Source organism: Sorex araneus, chromosome 1 (assembly GCF_027595985.1).
Source record: "Sorex araneus isolate mSorAra2 chromosome 1, mSorAra2.pri, whole genome shotgun sequence".
Lineage (NCBI taxonomy): Eukaryota > Metazoa > Chordata > Mammalia > Eulipotyphla > Soricidae > Sorex > Sorex araneus.
In genome coordinates, this window is record NC_073302.1 from 59652839 (window position 1) to 59668826 (window position 15988).

At 38.8% G+C, this 15988-nt stretch overlaps 1 protein-coding gene across 6 annotated transcripts in view; it reads left to right on the top strand.

Moving 5' to 3' along the window:
* MPDZ (multiple PDZ domain crumbs cell polarity complex component) overlaps positions 1–15988 on the top strand; it is a 182100-nt gene that overhangs the window by 139357 nt on the left and 26755 nt on the right. For all 6 annotated transcript variants that reach the window (XM_055133728.1, XM_055133721.1, XM_055133732.1 and 3 more), the window contains 4 exons: positions 4324–4520; positions 6116–6207; positions 6406–6496; positions 9832–9912. In XM_055133728.1, coding sequence (XP_054989703.1) covers positions 4324–4520; positions 6116–6207; positions 6406–6496; positions 9832–9912 — 461 coding nt within the window. The remainder of the gene's footprint in view (positions 1–4323; positions 4521–6115; positions 6208–6405; positions 6497–9831; positions 9913–15988) is intronic.

Here is a 15988-nt window from a genome sequence, read left to right on the forward strand (position 1 = left end):
GGCTTCTCAAGGTTTATGCCCTGGATGAATAAGTATGTTTCAGCTTTACTTGCACATACTGCAGTTTGGTCTGGGGGGGGGGGGAACACTTTGTTTTTCTTGAATACAGCACACATTCTTGAGGCATGAAATCATGTTCTCTTTCCTTTATTGCGCATTCCTATGAAAACCCCGTTTTCCCTTTGCGGGAAAACGAGTGCCGGATAGCCACATTGTGCTTGTGAGTGACCAAGTCACTGCCTCTCTCTCAGCCTCAAATTCCTCTTCGTTAAAATATTTGTTGTTGTTTTGGGACCACACCCAGCTGTGTTCAGTGCTCATTCCTGACCCTGCATTCAGGGAGCACTTTTGGCAGGCTTTCAGGGACTATATGAGGTGCTGAAGATCAAACACAGGTTGCCACATGCAAGGCATCCCACTACCCGCTGAGCTATTCAAATAGAATTGTTTTTATTTTGCCTTAAACATTTGACATTATTTTTCTTTTTTTGCTTTTTGGGTCACACCTGGCAATGCACAGGGGTCACTCCTGGCTCTGCACTCAGGAATCACCCCTGGTGGTGCTCAGGGGACCATATGGGATGCTGGGAATCGAACCCGGGTCGGCCGCATGCAAAGCAAATGCCCTACCCGCTGTGCTATCACTCCAGCCCAACATTTGACTTTATTGGTTTGTTTGTTTGTTTGTTTGTTTGTTTTTTGGATGGCAACAGTATAATTGTTTAGATCGAAACTTTGGTTGTTCGGAAAGCTATTTCACCATGCTGTTTTAACCGGGTAGTTTTTCCTCCTTTCAAAATGCAGTTCTTATTTAGGTTGTTCACTGCACATCAGACAATGTCTGAGGAGTGCTAAGAATAGGAAGTCCCCGGAGATAGCTGCTGTTAGGATTATGGCAATGCTTCTGTTTTTCTAAAGAAATTGCCTTTTTTTAACTGGAATATGTGGGAAAAAAATTAGTCAGTAGTACTAAATCTGTCAGTTTTTGAAAAATTTTAAAATGCACGTTTATTTCCTTTAAGAAAGCTTTGCTTTTAGGAAGTAAGGAGTGTATAAGTCATGCTGTTGATTTCTAAATGGCATCAGGAAACAGCAGTTTGTGAAATGGATGTAGCTAAGAACAATGTAGAATGTATGATAATAGTCAGCAACATTTTCTAAGAGATTTAGATGTTTAATAAATACCAGTTCTTAACTTTCAGTGAAAATTGAAAAATTGAGTATGTACTGCTCATTCATAAACATGGCCAGAAAATACATATTCTGGGGGAAATATGAAGCAGAAGGGTTTTTTTTTTCTGTTGTTGTATAACAAACCACGTTATCATTTAATGGCTTAAGGTTAGTGTTTTGTTGTGTTGTTGTTGTTGTTACTCTGCCAAGGTGATGTGGTTGCCTGGCCTCCACTGGGGTGGTCTCCCAGATACTCACTCTGTGCTTGGCCATTACTCAGCCCCAGGACCTTTGATACCTAAGTGTAACTCCACCTGTCTAGTTAAAAAATAAACTCACCCTCCTAACATATAAAGGAGGGATATATAAGTAGTCTCATTTCTTTTAAGATATTTTTCTGAAAGCTGGATCCGGCACATCAAGTTGTCCTGGCTGTAATGATGCCAGGCTGTAATGATGCAGCTAGAACTCCCATTCCCTTTATTCTGCATGAACAGTGTCCATGCCTATCCCAGTGTCATGGGATAGGCAAAGTAGATGTCCTTAGTAGAAAAGTTTACATTGACCAGAATAAAACAAATACCCTGGGTGTTTTATTTTCCTTTGAAAATGATAAAATAAATTTCTGACTCTATCTACAGTTGGGGTTATTTGCATGAACAGTTATCTTGGACACCATTTCTCCTGGTTAGTCAGAACTGAACTTTCTGCACCCTAGTTACAACAAATTCCTCAAAGTTTCTGTATTCCAGGAAATCATTCCTGATACTCATATGGCAAATCTAAGTATAGACTGGCTCTCCTTAAGAGTCAAAAAGTATATCTTAGTAGAAATAATGCCCTTTTGATATAAAACTAATATCTTAGTAAAATATTAGGTATGAATTACCTTTATTTTTAATAGTGTTATCTCCAGGTTTGTTTTTACTATATATAAGTTTTAGGTGTTTCTTTGGGAAGGTGGGAGAGTGGGTTGGTTTGGTCCATGCCTGACAGTGCACATAGTTTGATTATGGCTCTATGCTAAGGGATCATTCTGGTGGTCCTCAGGAGACCCTGTTCTAGGAATTAAACTGGGGTCAGTCTCATGTAACACAAGCATCTTAATCTCTCTGCTTTCTTTTTTTTTTTTTTGAAAACATCATTTAATTTTTTGTTGACATAAAAATGGTAAATTCACCAAGAAAAAGATAATTATGGACAAGGTTATCTAAATAGTCAAAATAATCAGTATGGTAGTTGCTCATGGAAAGGTTTATCCTTTACACTGGATACATTTGGAGGATTTAATGAAGCATTTATTTATTTATTTATTTATTTATTTATTTATTTATTTTTCCAGCTTGCCCTGCTTTTTATTTTTTTTATTTTTTTTTTTTTAAATTTTATTGAATCACCATGTGGAGGGTTACATAGTTCTCAGGATTATGTCGGTTATACAGTTCTCAAACACCCTTCACTTCACCAGTGCCCATCTTCCATCACCAACCCCCCCAGTATACCTGCCGCCCCCTCCCACCTCCCCAGTCCCAACCCTTGCACATGATATGTTTCACTTCGTTTACGCCTTATTTCGATTACATTCCATGTTTCAACACACAACTCACTACCGTTGTTGGGGTTTCCCCCAAAAAAGAAAAGCAGTCCTATTGCCAAGGAGGCATTTGATAGTTCTCCATTGCTAAGAATATAGAGATATTAAGTCCCGCTGTTTGTTACATAGTTTTTCTTTTTCCCCCTTGCCCCGCGCCACCGAGTTCACGCCTGTTTTAGTAATCGCCACGCTGCCTGACAAGGGAAAAAAAAACCGAAAAGGATGGTTATTTCCCGTCATCAGCAGGCGTGGGGCTCTGGCTTAGTTGATAGACTTGTAGAGTATCTGCAAGCAGTCTCTGGAACCGACGGTCTTGCGCTGGTGTCGGCTCCGGCTCGAGATTCCACCAGCGTCCCGCTGTTCCTTGTACATAATTTTTCCCCTTATATCCCATTCCCACGCCACCAGGTCTGTTTGCTTAATGGACATCACACTGTAGTTGATGACACACCGCGTTTCTTCCCGAGAAAGAAGAAAATTTCTTCTCAGCCGGCGTGGGGATATAGCTTAGTTCAGTCTAGTGAGATGGCTACCACTTTGATTGCCTTCAATATTTCAGCAACAGACTTACTATTAGGATCTCCCACAAGAGTCCGCCCCATTAGAAAGGAACCATTACATATTGCTCATACTAAGATGACATTAAGTCGCGCGGTTTTGGGTTTCTGTATAAAGTCCAGGGAAAGTATAACCAGAAATAACATCACTATAAACTTTTACCCTTTTATGGTGCTCATAAGATGGAGAAACCTAGAGAGAGGCTCGGCGTCTCCGTTTTGCGCTCAGGAAAACCGCGGCCCCTGCGCTGTGCTCAGGAGGGAGGAGTTGAGAGAGAGACAGGTTAAAAGAATTGGGGGATGCCCGGGTCCCACAGCTTCAGCACGCCGTGGGGTCTCTGGTCCCATGCCGGAATTAGTTCAGTGGGCTGCTTGGGGTCCGAGGGCGCTCCCTCGGGCCCCTCCATCATACTCCTTCCACAGCCGGGTCCAAAAGCAATCTCTCTGCTTTCTTGACATAATTTCTGTTCTTCTTAATGAGCTCTTTTGTAGAAGATACCCTCTGGCAGGAACGTATACCTTTGAAATAGTAAAATTATTATAATGGCATCAAAAGTTGAATATTATTCTTAGGGGTTATATTGATAGTATAGTGTACAGGGTGCTTGCCTTGCATGTGACCAACCCAGGTTCAATCCTCAGCATCCTGTATGGCCCCCTTAGCACTGCCAGGAATAATTTCTGAACATCGCTGGGTGTGGTCCAAAAACAAACAAACAAGTTAAAAATAATTCCAAGAAATGAATGATTTAGATGAAACCTAATAACAAGATTATTGGAAGATTATTTGATTTCTCTGTAAAATATCTCTAAAGTCATTTTAACTTGCATGATATGTTTATCACTACTGCTTTAGTTATAGAGAAGTTGACTTTTCATTTTAAAAGCTGCACAAACAGAGTTCATTAGTTCCTGAAATTAGTGACAGGAAACTATGCTTGTTTTCTTAAAATCACTTGGGATGAATTAACTCTTCATATTTGCTGATCTCGTATGTAGGGTATATCAGAGAACGATATGGAACGTTAACTGGTGAACTGCATATGATTGAATTGGAGAAAGGTCGTAGTGGTTTGGGCCTCAGTCTTGCTGGCAACAAAGACCGATCCAAGATGAGCGTTTTTATAGTGGGAATTGATCCAAATGGAGCAGCTGGGAAAGACGGTCGATTGCAGATAGCAGACGAGCTTCTAGAGGTTAGTTCTTATTTTAAAAAAAAATGGAATTAACTCTTGCTTTATTCATGCAAGGGAATCATGGAGATCCAGAAAGTCTACCCAGGCATCATATGGTGACAACAAAAACTATCAGTTACCTAATAAAATTAATACATTGTAGGAAATTTGGCTCTGAGCCAAACATCAACTAAGTAGAATTTGTGTTCTTATTAGCTTCCATTTAAAGGCCATAACTGTGTAAGACAAGAAATAATTTTTGCCTCAAGACAGTAATAAAAAGCACACTTTGAAAAAAAATTTCCACTATATTATCACCAGAGGCTCTTGATGAGCCAAATGATGTGTCACTTCCCAGTAATGAGTGACCCAGTGGACATTTTAGAAGTTGAGTTCATAATGCTAGAACTGCCAGGGGTGGAGTACAAGAGCATCAACTTTTTTATTTTTTTTTAATTTTTTATTAGTGAATCACCGTGAGGTAGTTACAGGCTTACAAACTCTCGTGCTTGTGTTTTAGTCATACAATGATCAAGTACCCATCCCTCCACCAGTGCCCCTTCTCCACCACCAATGGTCCCAGCATCCCTCCCACTACCCCCACCCCTTCCCCTCCACCCACGTCTGTGGTGGGGCATTCCCTTTTGCTCCCTCTCTTCTTTTGGGTGTTGTGGTTTGCAATAGAGGCATTGAGTGGCCATCATGTTCTGTCTATAGTCTACTTTTGGCACGGAACTTTCGATCTGAATGGGTTTAAGTCCAGTACCAAAAGCACTAACTCAGCCACTAAACAAATTTGTGCACAATATTTTATGACCTTTTTTACTGCATTTTCTTTGTTTGTCCTTGCATCCTATAGGCTAGGATCCTCTTTTTCTTAAAATAATTACTACTTTTATTTCTAACTTCTTTAAGTTAGAAAAATATTAGGCGCCACAGTGTACAATTTTTTTAATAATAGAATGCCGGGCTTACAATATTCCAACTCCATACCAACCAGCAGCATCACCTGTACTACTGCCAGTGTCTCAGCCTACTTCCTTCCTGCTGCCTTTGTAACACTCTTTTCAGGCCCAGTGTATTTCTCTGTGATATCAGCCAGCTCAGACAGCTGTGGCTAAAGGACTCAAGGAGTGCTGTGTTTCTTTTAGGTATTGTATTACTCAGGCACATTTTATTGCTTCAATCCTAACTTTGCTGGCATTGCTTCTCCCAGTGATTAATTCCTAGGGTTTGCATTTTGAACTTAAGTAGGAAATATGATAATAAATAACTACAGAGATTTCCTGTTGATCCTTTGCTTTGTGCAGAGCAGGTTGTAAGCCCAATCAGTGTCTGGGAAATTACTTTGTCTACTGCTTAGGTCCACGAGGTGTCTCTTTTCCAACAGTCCACATCAGATCACACGTATGGCTTACTGAAGTGCCTTTAAGCATGAGTTTTTCTTTATTGACTATAAAAGTTAGGCTTGTGTTCTGAGAAAAGGGGAAATTACATGTATTGATATATAATATGTATATTATTTCAAAGGAAGACACCTGTGCTTTTTAGTTAGCTAGGTAGAATGATTAGATGTTATGAAATTAAAATTTCAGCCTTGTATTTATTCCTCACAGATAAATGGTCAAATTTTATATGGAAGAAGTCATCAGAATGCTTCAGCAATCATTAAGTGTGCCCCATCTAAAGTGAAAATAATTTTTATCAGGTGAGCATCTTTTCTGGTATACAGGACACTTGTGAGTCTTTCAGTTCTGTTTACTTTTGAATGAAATTATTTTGTGTGAATGTTATAATTATAGGACTTCGGAATTATTGAAATTAATAATATTTCTTATCTTTCACATGAAATTATTAAAATGAGGTGAACCATTATAATAAGGTAGATCAATGCCTTTTCTTTCAGAAATAAAGATGCATTAAATCATATGGCTGTTTGTCCTGGAAATCCAGTAGAAAATTTGACTGCAACATCAGAAAATACTGTGATTAAAGAGGTCTGTAGTTCATGTTTTTTTTATTCTGGGAAAATTTAACTGATGTATCAAATATTAATCCAGAAAACATTATAAAACTTATATATATCAGGAATTCTCTCAGAGGCTGCGAGGGCCAAGGACTAGAGCGATAACACAATTTGCCTTGCACAAGGCTGACCCCGGTTTAATCCCTTTGTCCCTCTCAGAGAGTCCGGCAAGAGTATCTCGCCCACATGGCAGAGTCTAGCAAGCTACCCGTGGCATATTTGATATGCCAAACACAGTAACAATAAGTCTCACAATGGAAATGTTACTAGTACCCGCTCAAGCAAATCTATGAAAAATGGATGATAGTGCTACAGTGCTACATATATATATCAGAGATTAACAAGTCATAACTTTGGCTCTCACGAGTTTATTATCTAGACACATGTAAATAAGTATGCCCCTTATATAAAGCCTATTGATAGATTTGTCCTGTCTCTTGAGATAAAGTAGGAATAAGAATGCAGGAGTGGTTGAACTGAAGCATATGTTTGAAATAGATTTGAGACAACCATTGCAAATAAAGGGAATAGAGTGAGGACCAGTATGGGTGCTCTGGAAAATCCATGGAACTGAAAATTGCAGAACAATACTGAACAGTTATGGGCAAAGAATGGACAAATTGTAAGAAAAGGGTTTCTGAAAAAGGAGAGAGGGTTAGGTCTTATGAGACATGATAGACATTTGGCCATTATAGTAGTGGAGAGCTCAGCAGTATGAGAATTGTACTTTAAAGAATGCTGGAAGTAGTGCAGAGAAGAATCAGAGAAGGAAAATTAAGTTAAAGGAAAGGGAAAACCCCTGATGTAAATCAAGAGAATTGTAATACGGATTTGAATAATGCAAAAGATTGCAGTTGGGTACATCTGAGTTTTATAAGACAAGTTAACTTTGTTACCAACTAAATACTCATAAAAGAAAAATGAGTGAGACTTTATCTAACAAATACTTGTTATCCATCTTCTATTCAGCATGTTCTTGGCTGCAAATAGGAGTATGAATAGAACAGACAAGATAGGAAAGACTTTTAGGTATTTCACTTGGTGATTTCATTGGTTATTGGCTTTGACCACATTAGAAAAATTAAAAAGAGGAACAAATGCTTAGAGAAATGCAGAAAGATCCATTGCCAGTGGAAAAGCCTATTTGAAGGCAAACAGTTGGATATTTGGACTATATAATTTAGAGGTGAAGTCCTATAGATAAACATGCAGCATTTGATAGCCACTGAAATTGATACTTTTGCCTATGAGAGATAGTTTACGAGAAAATGGTATCTCAGGTCAGAATGTTATAGCCTCAACAATATAGAGAATGGCTAGCAAAGAGTGATCAGAGAAGACGAAGAACCAGATGATATGTTGCCCTGCAGCTGCAGAGAGTATTTTCCATTAATAGGAGTAAATTCCTCAAGCTTCAGTGTTGTGAAGATATCAAACCAGAAAATGAAAAACAGAGTGTGTTGGACTTCTGAATTAGGAGATTGCTGCTGATTTTTTTTTGAGGGAGCAGATGTTAGAAAATAAATTAGGAGAGAGAAGTCAGTTGCTCGAGTGTCAATGGAATACTGTGCAGCTGTTAGAAAAGATGGTCATGAAACTTGCATATAGGTGGATCAGCATGGAAAGTATCATGTTAAGTGAAATGAGTCAGAAAGAGAGGGACAGACATAGAAAGACTGGGACAGACATAGAAAGATTGCAGTCATTTGTGGAACATAAAGTAACAGAATGGGAGACTAACACCCAAGAATAGTGGAGATAAGTACGTGGAGATGAGTACCAGGAGTATTACTCCACAACTTGGAAGCTGGCCTCACATGCTCGTTGAAGAAGCAGCTCTGATAGAGAAGGGATCACCAAGCAAAGGGTGCTAGGCGGGCCCACTAGGGATGGGAGATACAGGCTGAAAATAGACTACAGACTGAACATGATACCTACTTAATATCTCTGTAGCAAACCAGAACACTCAAAGAGAGAGAGAGAGAGAGAGAGAGAGAGAGAGAGAGAGAGAGAGAGAGAGAGAGAGAGAGAGAGAGCAAAAGGGAATGCCCTGCCACAGAGGCGGGGTGGGGTGAAGGGTACAGGGTGGGGGTGGTGGGAGGGATGGTGGGACCATTGGTGGTGGAAAATGGGCACTGGTAGAGGGATAGGGATGGGCACTTGGTCATTGTATGACTGAAACCTAAGCATGAAAACTTGTAAGTCTGTAACTTTATCTCACGGTGATTCACTAATAAAAAATTTTAAAAAAAAAGTGTGTGGGGGGGGGGGTTGTCTTATGGTGGAGGGTTCTGAGTAAGTTCAGAGATCCAGAATGTCTTGGACTACTGGGCCATTGTTCAATGCTCAGGCTCAGGATGTGGAACTCTTGGGATCATAGGTCATAGGGAGTCCATAGTCCTTCATTGCAGTGCTTGGGGCCTTCAAGGCCACACCAAGTAGTTGTTAGGGGTCTTTAGGCCTCCATCCAGTCATGCTCAGTGGCCCATGTGCTCCCAGGGATGGAACCAGAATCTGTCCCATGCAAGGTGTATATATGCCTTCATCTCTGTACTATATCTCTGGCCCCTAAGGGTTTTATGATGGGGATTTTCTTTTGATGTGGAAAAGTTCTGAATATGAGCTTAAGATGAATAAAAGGAGATTGTAACTGTGTGCTGAAAGTTGATAGAAGAACAAACATCACAACTTGTCAGTATCAGCATTGCAAACCGTAATTCCCAAAAGGAGAAAGAGAGAGAGAGAGAGAGAGAGAGAGAGAGAGCAGTTGACAATATATATTTTAGTGTATATATAGCAAAGCTGCATGTCATATGTTTAAAATGATGTTCATAAAATTGTTATTAGCATTGAAGAACATATATAATAGCATATATTAAGAGTATTATTTAACATATATATAGAGAGAGAATGAAAGTTCCTGCCATAGAGACAGGCTGGGGGGTGGAGGGGAGGGGCCACTGTTGTGGGAGGGAAACTGGGGACATTGTAGGAGGAAATGTACACTGGTGGAATGATGGATGTTGGAACACTGTATGGCTGAAACCTGGTAATAAACAGCTTTGTAACTATGTATCTCATAATTATTCATTAAAAAATTAATATTTTTAAAAAGGTAGTAAAAAGTGAATTGTTTCATTTTAATGAGGTTTTTTCAGATAACATTACTTAACAGAGTATAATGAAATAAATGTCATGAAATGTTAAAGTCAAAATAATAAATTAGAATATATCAAATATGTTTAAGTGATTCTTACATTTAAACAAAAATAAGTAAGTTTATTACTCTTTGTTGACCCCTATCAGGCTGAACCAAATGTCACTACTTCTGATGCAGCTATGGACCTCAGTTCATTGAAAAATGTGCAGTATCTGGAGCTTCCCAAGGTAAGGCTGATTTGAATTGAAATAAAATGGAGTGAGTACTTTTATAGTAGTGTCATGATTCACTGTTTCCTTATATGTATGATCTCAGAGTTACCAACATGAATATCACCCAGGATCTTTGTATCTATATAAAAGCTGTTGTCGGGGCCAGAGCAATAGCACAGTGGATAGGGTGTTTGCCTTGCACGTGGCTAACCCAGGTTCGATCCCTGGCATCCCATATGGTCCCCCGAGCACTATCAGGAGTAATTCCTGAGTGCAAAGCCAGGAGTAACCCCTGTGCATCGCTGGTTGTGACCCAAAAAGAAAAAAAAATAACTGTTGTCTGGATCCATCTAATCTGCTTAAGACATTTTTGGGTTGAGCCCACACTGTGCACTTGGCTAAGTTCTCTTAGTGATTCCAGTCCTTATTGCAATTTAGGAAGAACCGTGTTAATTGATCATTTATTTGCCTTTTGATTTTTTTTTTAGACACAAAGTTTTTCTTTTTCTGCCTCTATCCTAGTTAGGGAATTTAATTCACTTTCTTTAGATTTGTTAACTAAGGACCTACTGTAAGGGTTATTAAAAGAGTCTAGAAAAAGAATTTAAAGTCTGTGTCCTTCATAAAAGTGAAATTTGAAATAACTAGGATTTTCCGCTGATGGGCATCATTGAGGTATTTGTTTTATCTTGTATTTTTTTTAAATTATTTTTGTGGTTGGTTTTTCTGGGTTGGAGGTCCTACTTGTGTGCTCACAAACTGTTCCTGGCTCTGTGCTTAGGAGTCCTCCTCCCATCACAGTGACCTATTAAGTTATACGATCACATTAAGTCTTTGGTCCTTATATTTTTCTTCTGTACATGGGGTTGCTTGTATCAGAGGGGGGTTTGTAGGGATTTAATTTGATGAGAAAATTCTCTTCCTCCTACAATATAAAAACTCATCTCTGCCTTTAGCCTTCTGTTGGATGATTAATTTCAAAAATGAGTTGCTATAGAAGGAAATGATTTGGAGAATTTTAGATTTTATTACCCTGAGAATGTTTTCTTTTTTAATGTAGATTTAATAGAAATACATTTATGGAAGGAAGTCTAAGTGACTAAAGGGAAATTTAAGAGTCGTTTAATAATCAGTGGACAATGAGTCAATCAATTGTGATGTTAAGTGTGGGTTTGTGGAGTCATTTACCTTCCTTGGGCCTTGATATCCTTGACTGAATGATGAGGAATGTAACACTTTTACATCTGTATAGTATTTTTTATTATATCTGTATAGTATTAGAATTAGATAAGCGAACTTTAAAAAAACAGTAGAATGCATTATTTTTAATTAATTTTTACACTATCAGGTTCTGAGTTCTCCAAAAAATATACTTTAAAAAGATTCTTTGAGGAGGCTTTTGAAAAAATGCTGCATCAAGTGATGCAACACACAAAATATATGTATTATCAACCTTGTTATTGACATCCTGAACAAAACTCAAACAAGGAATTAGAGAATTCTTCCAATAGTCAAATATTAGTCATACCTTATGTGAAATCCTTGTCATTTATACTGTGTTGTACTTTTAAATATTGATCATTTGAAAGAATATAATGCCAAACTTATTATAACTCTATTTAATTTACTTCTTTTGGGGGTTTTTCTGGTTTGGTTCTTTGTTTTTTTGGTTTTTTTGTTTGTTTGTTTTTGGGTCATACCTGGTGTTACTCCTGGCTTTGCACTCAGGAATTATGCCTGGCGGTGCTCCTGGACCATATGGGTTGCTGGAAATGAGACCCAGGTCGGTCGCATACAAGGCAAACACCCTACCCCCCTACCCACTGTACTATTGCCCTAGTCCCTTAATTTACTTCTTTGAGGAACCCTGTGAGATTGTCACTTTGAGCAGTTCTCATAACTCAAAATGATAGGGCTTGCAGTTAAACTCTGATCTTTCACCTCCCAAGTTACATTTTCAATTTCCTATAGCAACTTCTGGTTGAGCATCAGATATGTTGTCCTTACTCCAGTGTATGAAGTAGTATTTAAGGAAATCAAAAAACCTTGGAGATAGTTTTGAGACTTCATCTTTTCTTTCTCATTAAAACACTTTTCTTATGATCCTTTAGCTTATTTCAGGCCTGTGTAACTCAAGACCTATCTTATTTAACCTCTATCTATTTCAACTGTTCTATTAATATTAATAGCCTGATGACCAGAGAGATAGGAATGTAGGTAATGTACTTGCCCCTGGACACAGCCAATCTGGGCTTGATACTGGCACTGCATATGAGCCCCTGAGCCCCATCAAAAGGGATCTCTGTATACAGAGCCAGAAGTAAGCCCTGAGTACCACAAACAAAAAATATATTAAAAAGTATATAATGTGGGGGCTGGAGTGATAGCACAGGGGGTGCGGGGTTTGCCTTGCATGTGGCCAACCCACGTTCGATTCCCAATATCCCATATGGTCCCCTGAGCACCACCAGGGGTAATTCCTGAGTGCAGAGCCAGGAGTGACCCCTGTGTGTTGCCAGCTGTGACCTAAAAAGCAAAAAAAAAAAGTATATAATATTTACTATAAATGTCTTTGTGTCATTTAACATTGTGTAGCTCAAGGGTAAGTCTTGTGATATCCTTCAGGAGGATATCTTTTCTATAAATCTAAATTGAGAGAAGAATGCTCTTATAGTCTCATTAATTCTCACTCTTATGGTGCTTCATACTAAATATTTGGAAGTAAGAATAAATGAATGCTTATGTTTATCATGTGCATAAAGTAAAAGAGCTGAGATCAGGAGAGTAGAAAAGTGTAGAATAGTCTCAGAATGGAAATTTTATTAATAGGGCATTTCTGGTTCTGTTTTCACATCTTAGAAACTTTCTTGACAAGTTCACTAGCTTTCTTTAATTTCTTTTTACGTTTCTTTTTAGATGTTTCAACTAATTTGTCATGTGTATAATCTGATCCCTCCATGTTTGTCGTGCTAATTTTATATATCAGAAAAGAATATTTTGAGTAAAACTTTATTTTAATCAAAATTTACCCTAGGAAAATAGTGTTAAAAAAAGCTAGTTACCTTACATACATACATTTTAGAAATGTATTTCATATCCATATAATTTTATAGGGTAAAATTCTTCAAATACAATTGAGGTCTTCTTTTTTTTTTTTTTTTTTTTTTTTTTTGCTTTTTGGGTAACACTTGGCTCTGCACAGGGGTTACTCCTGGCTCTGCACTCAGGAATTATCCCTGGCGGTGCTCAGGGGACCATATGGGATGCTGGGAATCGAACCCAGGTCGGCCGCGTGCAAGACAAACCCTACCCTCTGTGCTATCACTCCAGCCCCTAGGTTTTTTAACTTTATGGTATCCACCAACTTTAAAAGAGTTCTCCTGATATTACTAGTAGTGTGGCTTAATACCAGACTTAATTTTTGTATACTTTTTTTCTAACTGCTTAATTAAGCATTTGCTTCTCCCTCAATATATTCCCTAAATTTTCTTACACTGTCTGTAAATTTTATTTTAATAACTAGCTTACAAAAGTGTTTCTCAGATCTTTTCCTGATAAGAGGCAGAATTGAGATGTAAAGTTGGACAGTTATATAAGAAAGCCTCAAGTATGCATGTGATAGACCCCGTTTTAATCCCCGGTCTCCTGAGCATCACTGGGTATCTCCCTGCAAGCTTCTGAGCATTTCCAGTTATGGCCCAAGTGGTACCAAACTATACCAGCATTGCCCGCTAGTCCCCATTACCACACAGTTCAAGCACCCTTCATTCTTGTCCCCTTGTGTTGAATTGTAGACCAGATTAACCAAGAATCACAATGAAGAGGGACTGGAGCCATAGCACAACAGGTAGGGCACCGCTGACCTGGGCTCAATCCCCAGCATCTCATACAGTTCCCTGAGCACTACCAGGAGTAATTCCTGAGTGCATGAGCCAGGAGAAACCCCTGTGCATTGCCAGGTGTGACCCCCCCCCAAAAAAAAGGATCACAATGAAGTGTTCTCAGTGAGCACCAGTTCAGAGTTCCCCACAGAAAAAAAATCTTGATTCCTGGCACCACACGGTCTCTGAACCACACCCAAAAGTGACCACCTAGAAAAATCAGAAGTAGCCTCTGAACATTGCCTGATGTATTCCAAAAACCAAATAAAAGTTAAGAGGCTGTACAGGTGGATTTATACCTTGTCATCCATTTTTGTATGTGAGCGGAGTGTTGTGCCACACATGCGTGGGGGCTTCTTGCATCTCTGTGCTGGGAAAGGCAGAGGGTAGCTCAGGAGACCGAGCCATGCTGGGGATTGAACCAGGCCTCCTTGCCAAACATGTAGTCGGTCTATTGAGCTACCTCTCTGTCCCCCTGTCATCCTTACTCATATGTCGTCCTCCTTTGCTTATAGCAGTTCATAGTCTGATGATGTTTATATGCTTATGTTTGTAATAGCTAAATAGAATTGAGTTCTATTGAGCATTGAGATGTTATTTTTCCCATTCTGACAATGCCTATTGCAAATAAAAAGCCTGTTTCTTCAGACTTAGTCAGAAAAACGGATTTATGAGCTCTGGTAACTTGTTAGCAGATTTCAAAAGATGTTGATTCTGTGGCTCAACAGATTGCCAAAAATCAGTCTTTTCTATCTTTCTGAGCAGTCATCTTCAGTGTCAACTTTATCCCAAGGCTAGTCTTCAGACTACCACAAAACCTATCAGTATATAGATGCTAGTTATTTTCTTTGTATTTTCACAGTATTTTCATGCATAAAGAATCAGAACAGTTTAGCTATTTAGTCTTGCTCAAACTAGTGTGCAGTTGCCTACAGATTGCTAACTAGAGTGATGGTTATCTGAAGAATGGACTGCGACCACAAGTTCCATAACCAAGGTGGCTTGCTCAAATAGCTATTGACAAGAGGCCTTTTCCCACGCAGGAACTGCTTGAGTAGGAAGCCCTGTTATGTTTCATCCCATTGTGAAATTACACATCAGTACAAGTGCTAAATTTTATTTCCTACAGTCAGTATTGCACCCAGCCCAAACTCAGGTTCCTCCTCTTTTTTTTTTTTTTTTGGGTCACACCTGAAGATGCACAGGGGTTATTCCTGGCTCTGCACTCAGGAATTACTCCTGGTGGTGTTCAGGGAGACCATATGGGATGCTGGGAATTGAACCCAGGTCGGCCGTGTGCAAGACAAACGCCCACCCTACCCACTGTGCTATTGCTCCAGCCCTGAGATTCCTCCTCTCAACAGGGTGCTTATTCCACCAAGTATTGACCAAGGAACACCTGAAGTTTCTTGGGGGACCATGAGATACCAGAGATCAAACTCAGGGACATGTACATGATTGATGTGAGTTCTACCCTTTGAGTTATCTTCCTGGACCTATGGATATATTTTAAAGCTACCTCCTAAAACCTAGTCAGAGAAACAGATAGACAGACAGAAGTTTGGGGAGGTGCATATTGCAATGAAAATCCATTATGAAGAGTAGGGTGGGAATGGTAATCAACTAAAAAATACCTTGAGTAGTAGAATACTGTCCCAACCTCAGTTAAGAGAAGAGATGATAATGGAAACAAATCTCAAAATTTATTATAGTCATTGTAGTTATAAAGTATCACTCACATATTTTTTGGGGCCCTGGGAAATAATATTGATGTAATTATTTCTAAGTAGAAGTTAATTAAATTATTTACATTTGGCCTAGGTGTCTCGTCAGTTTTGTGGCATGTTGGCCTTTCTGTTATTTAACCCTGATATTTAGATCAGGGTTTGGGTTTCAAAATCAATGTCAAATTAAAAAAATCTCAATTAGATTTGATTATACTTGTAACTCTATAGAGTTACAAGTATATATACAGATAATAACAAACCTTTTGTATTTATTTATCAAGCTTTCAAGCTCTTTCTGCTATCTTTGATTTAAAAACAACTTTGTAGGTGGGCAAATATTATTTTTCTTTTTTTAAGATAAATAAATTGAGGTTTAAAGATTTCCAGTAGCGTATTCAAATTTCTGTAGTTAGGTTGAAACTAAATTAGAACCCAGAAACTTTCACCCTGAAAACATGCCGCTTTCTCTGTCTTAAGCATGTG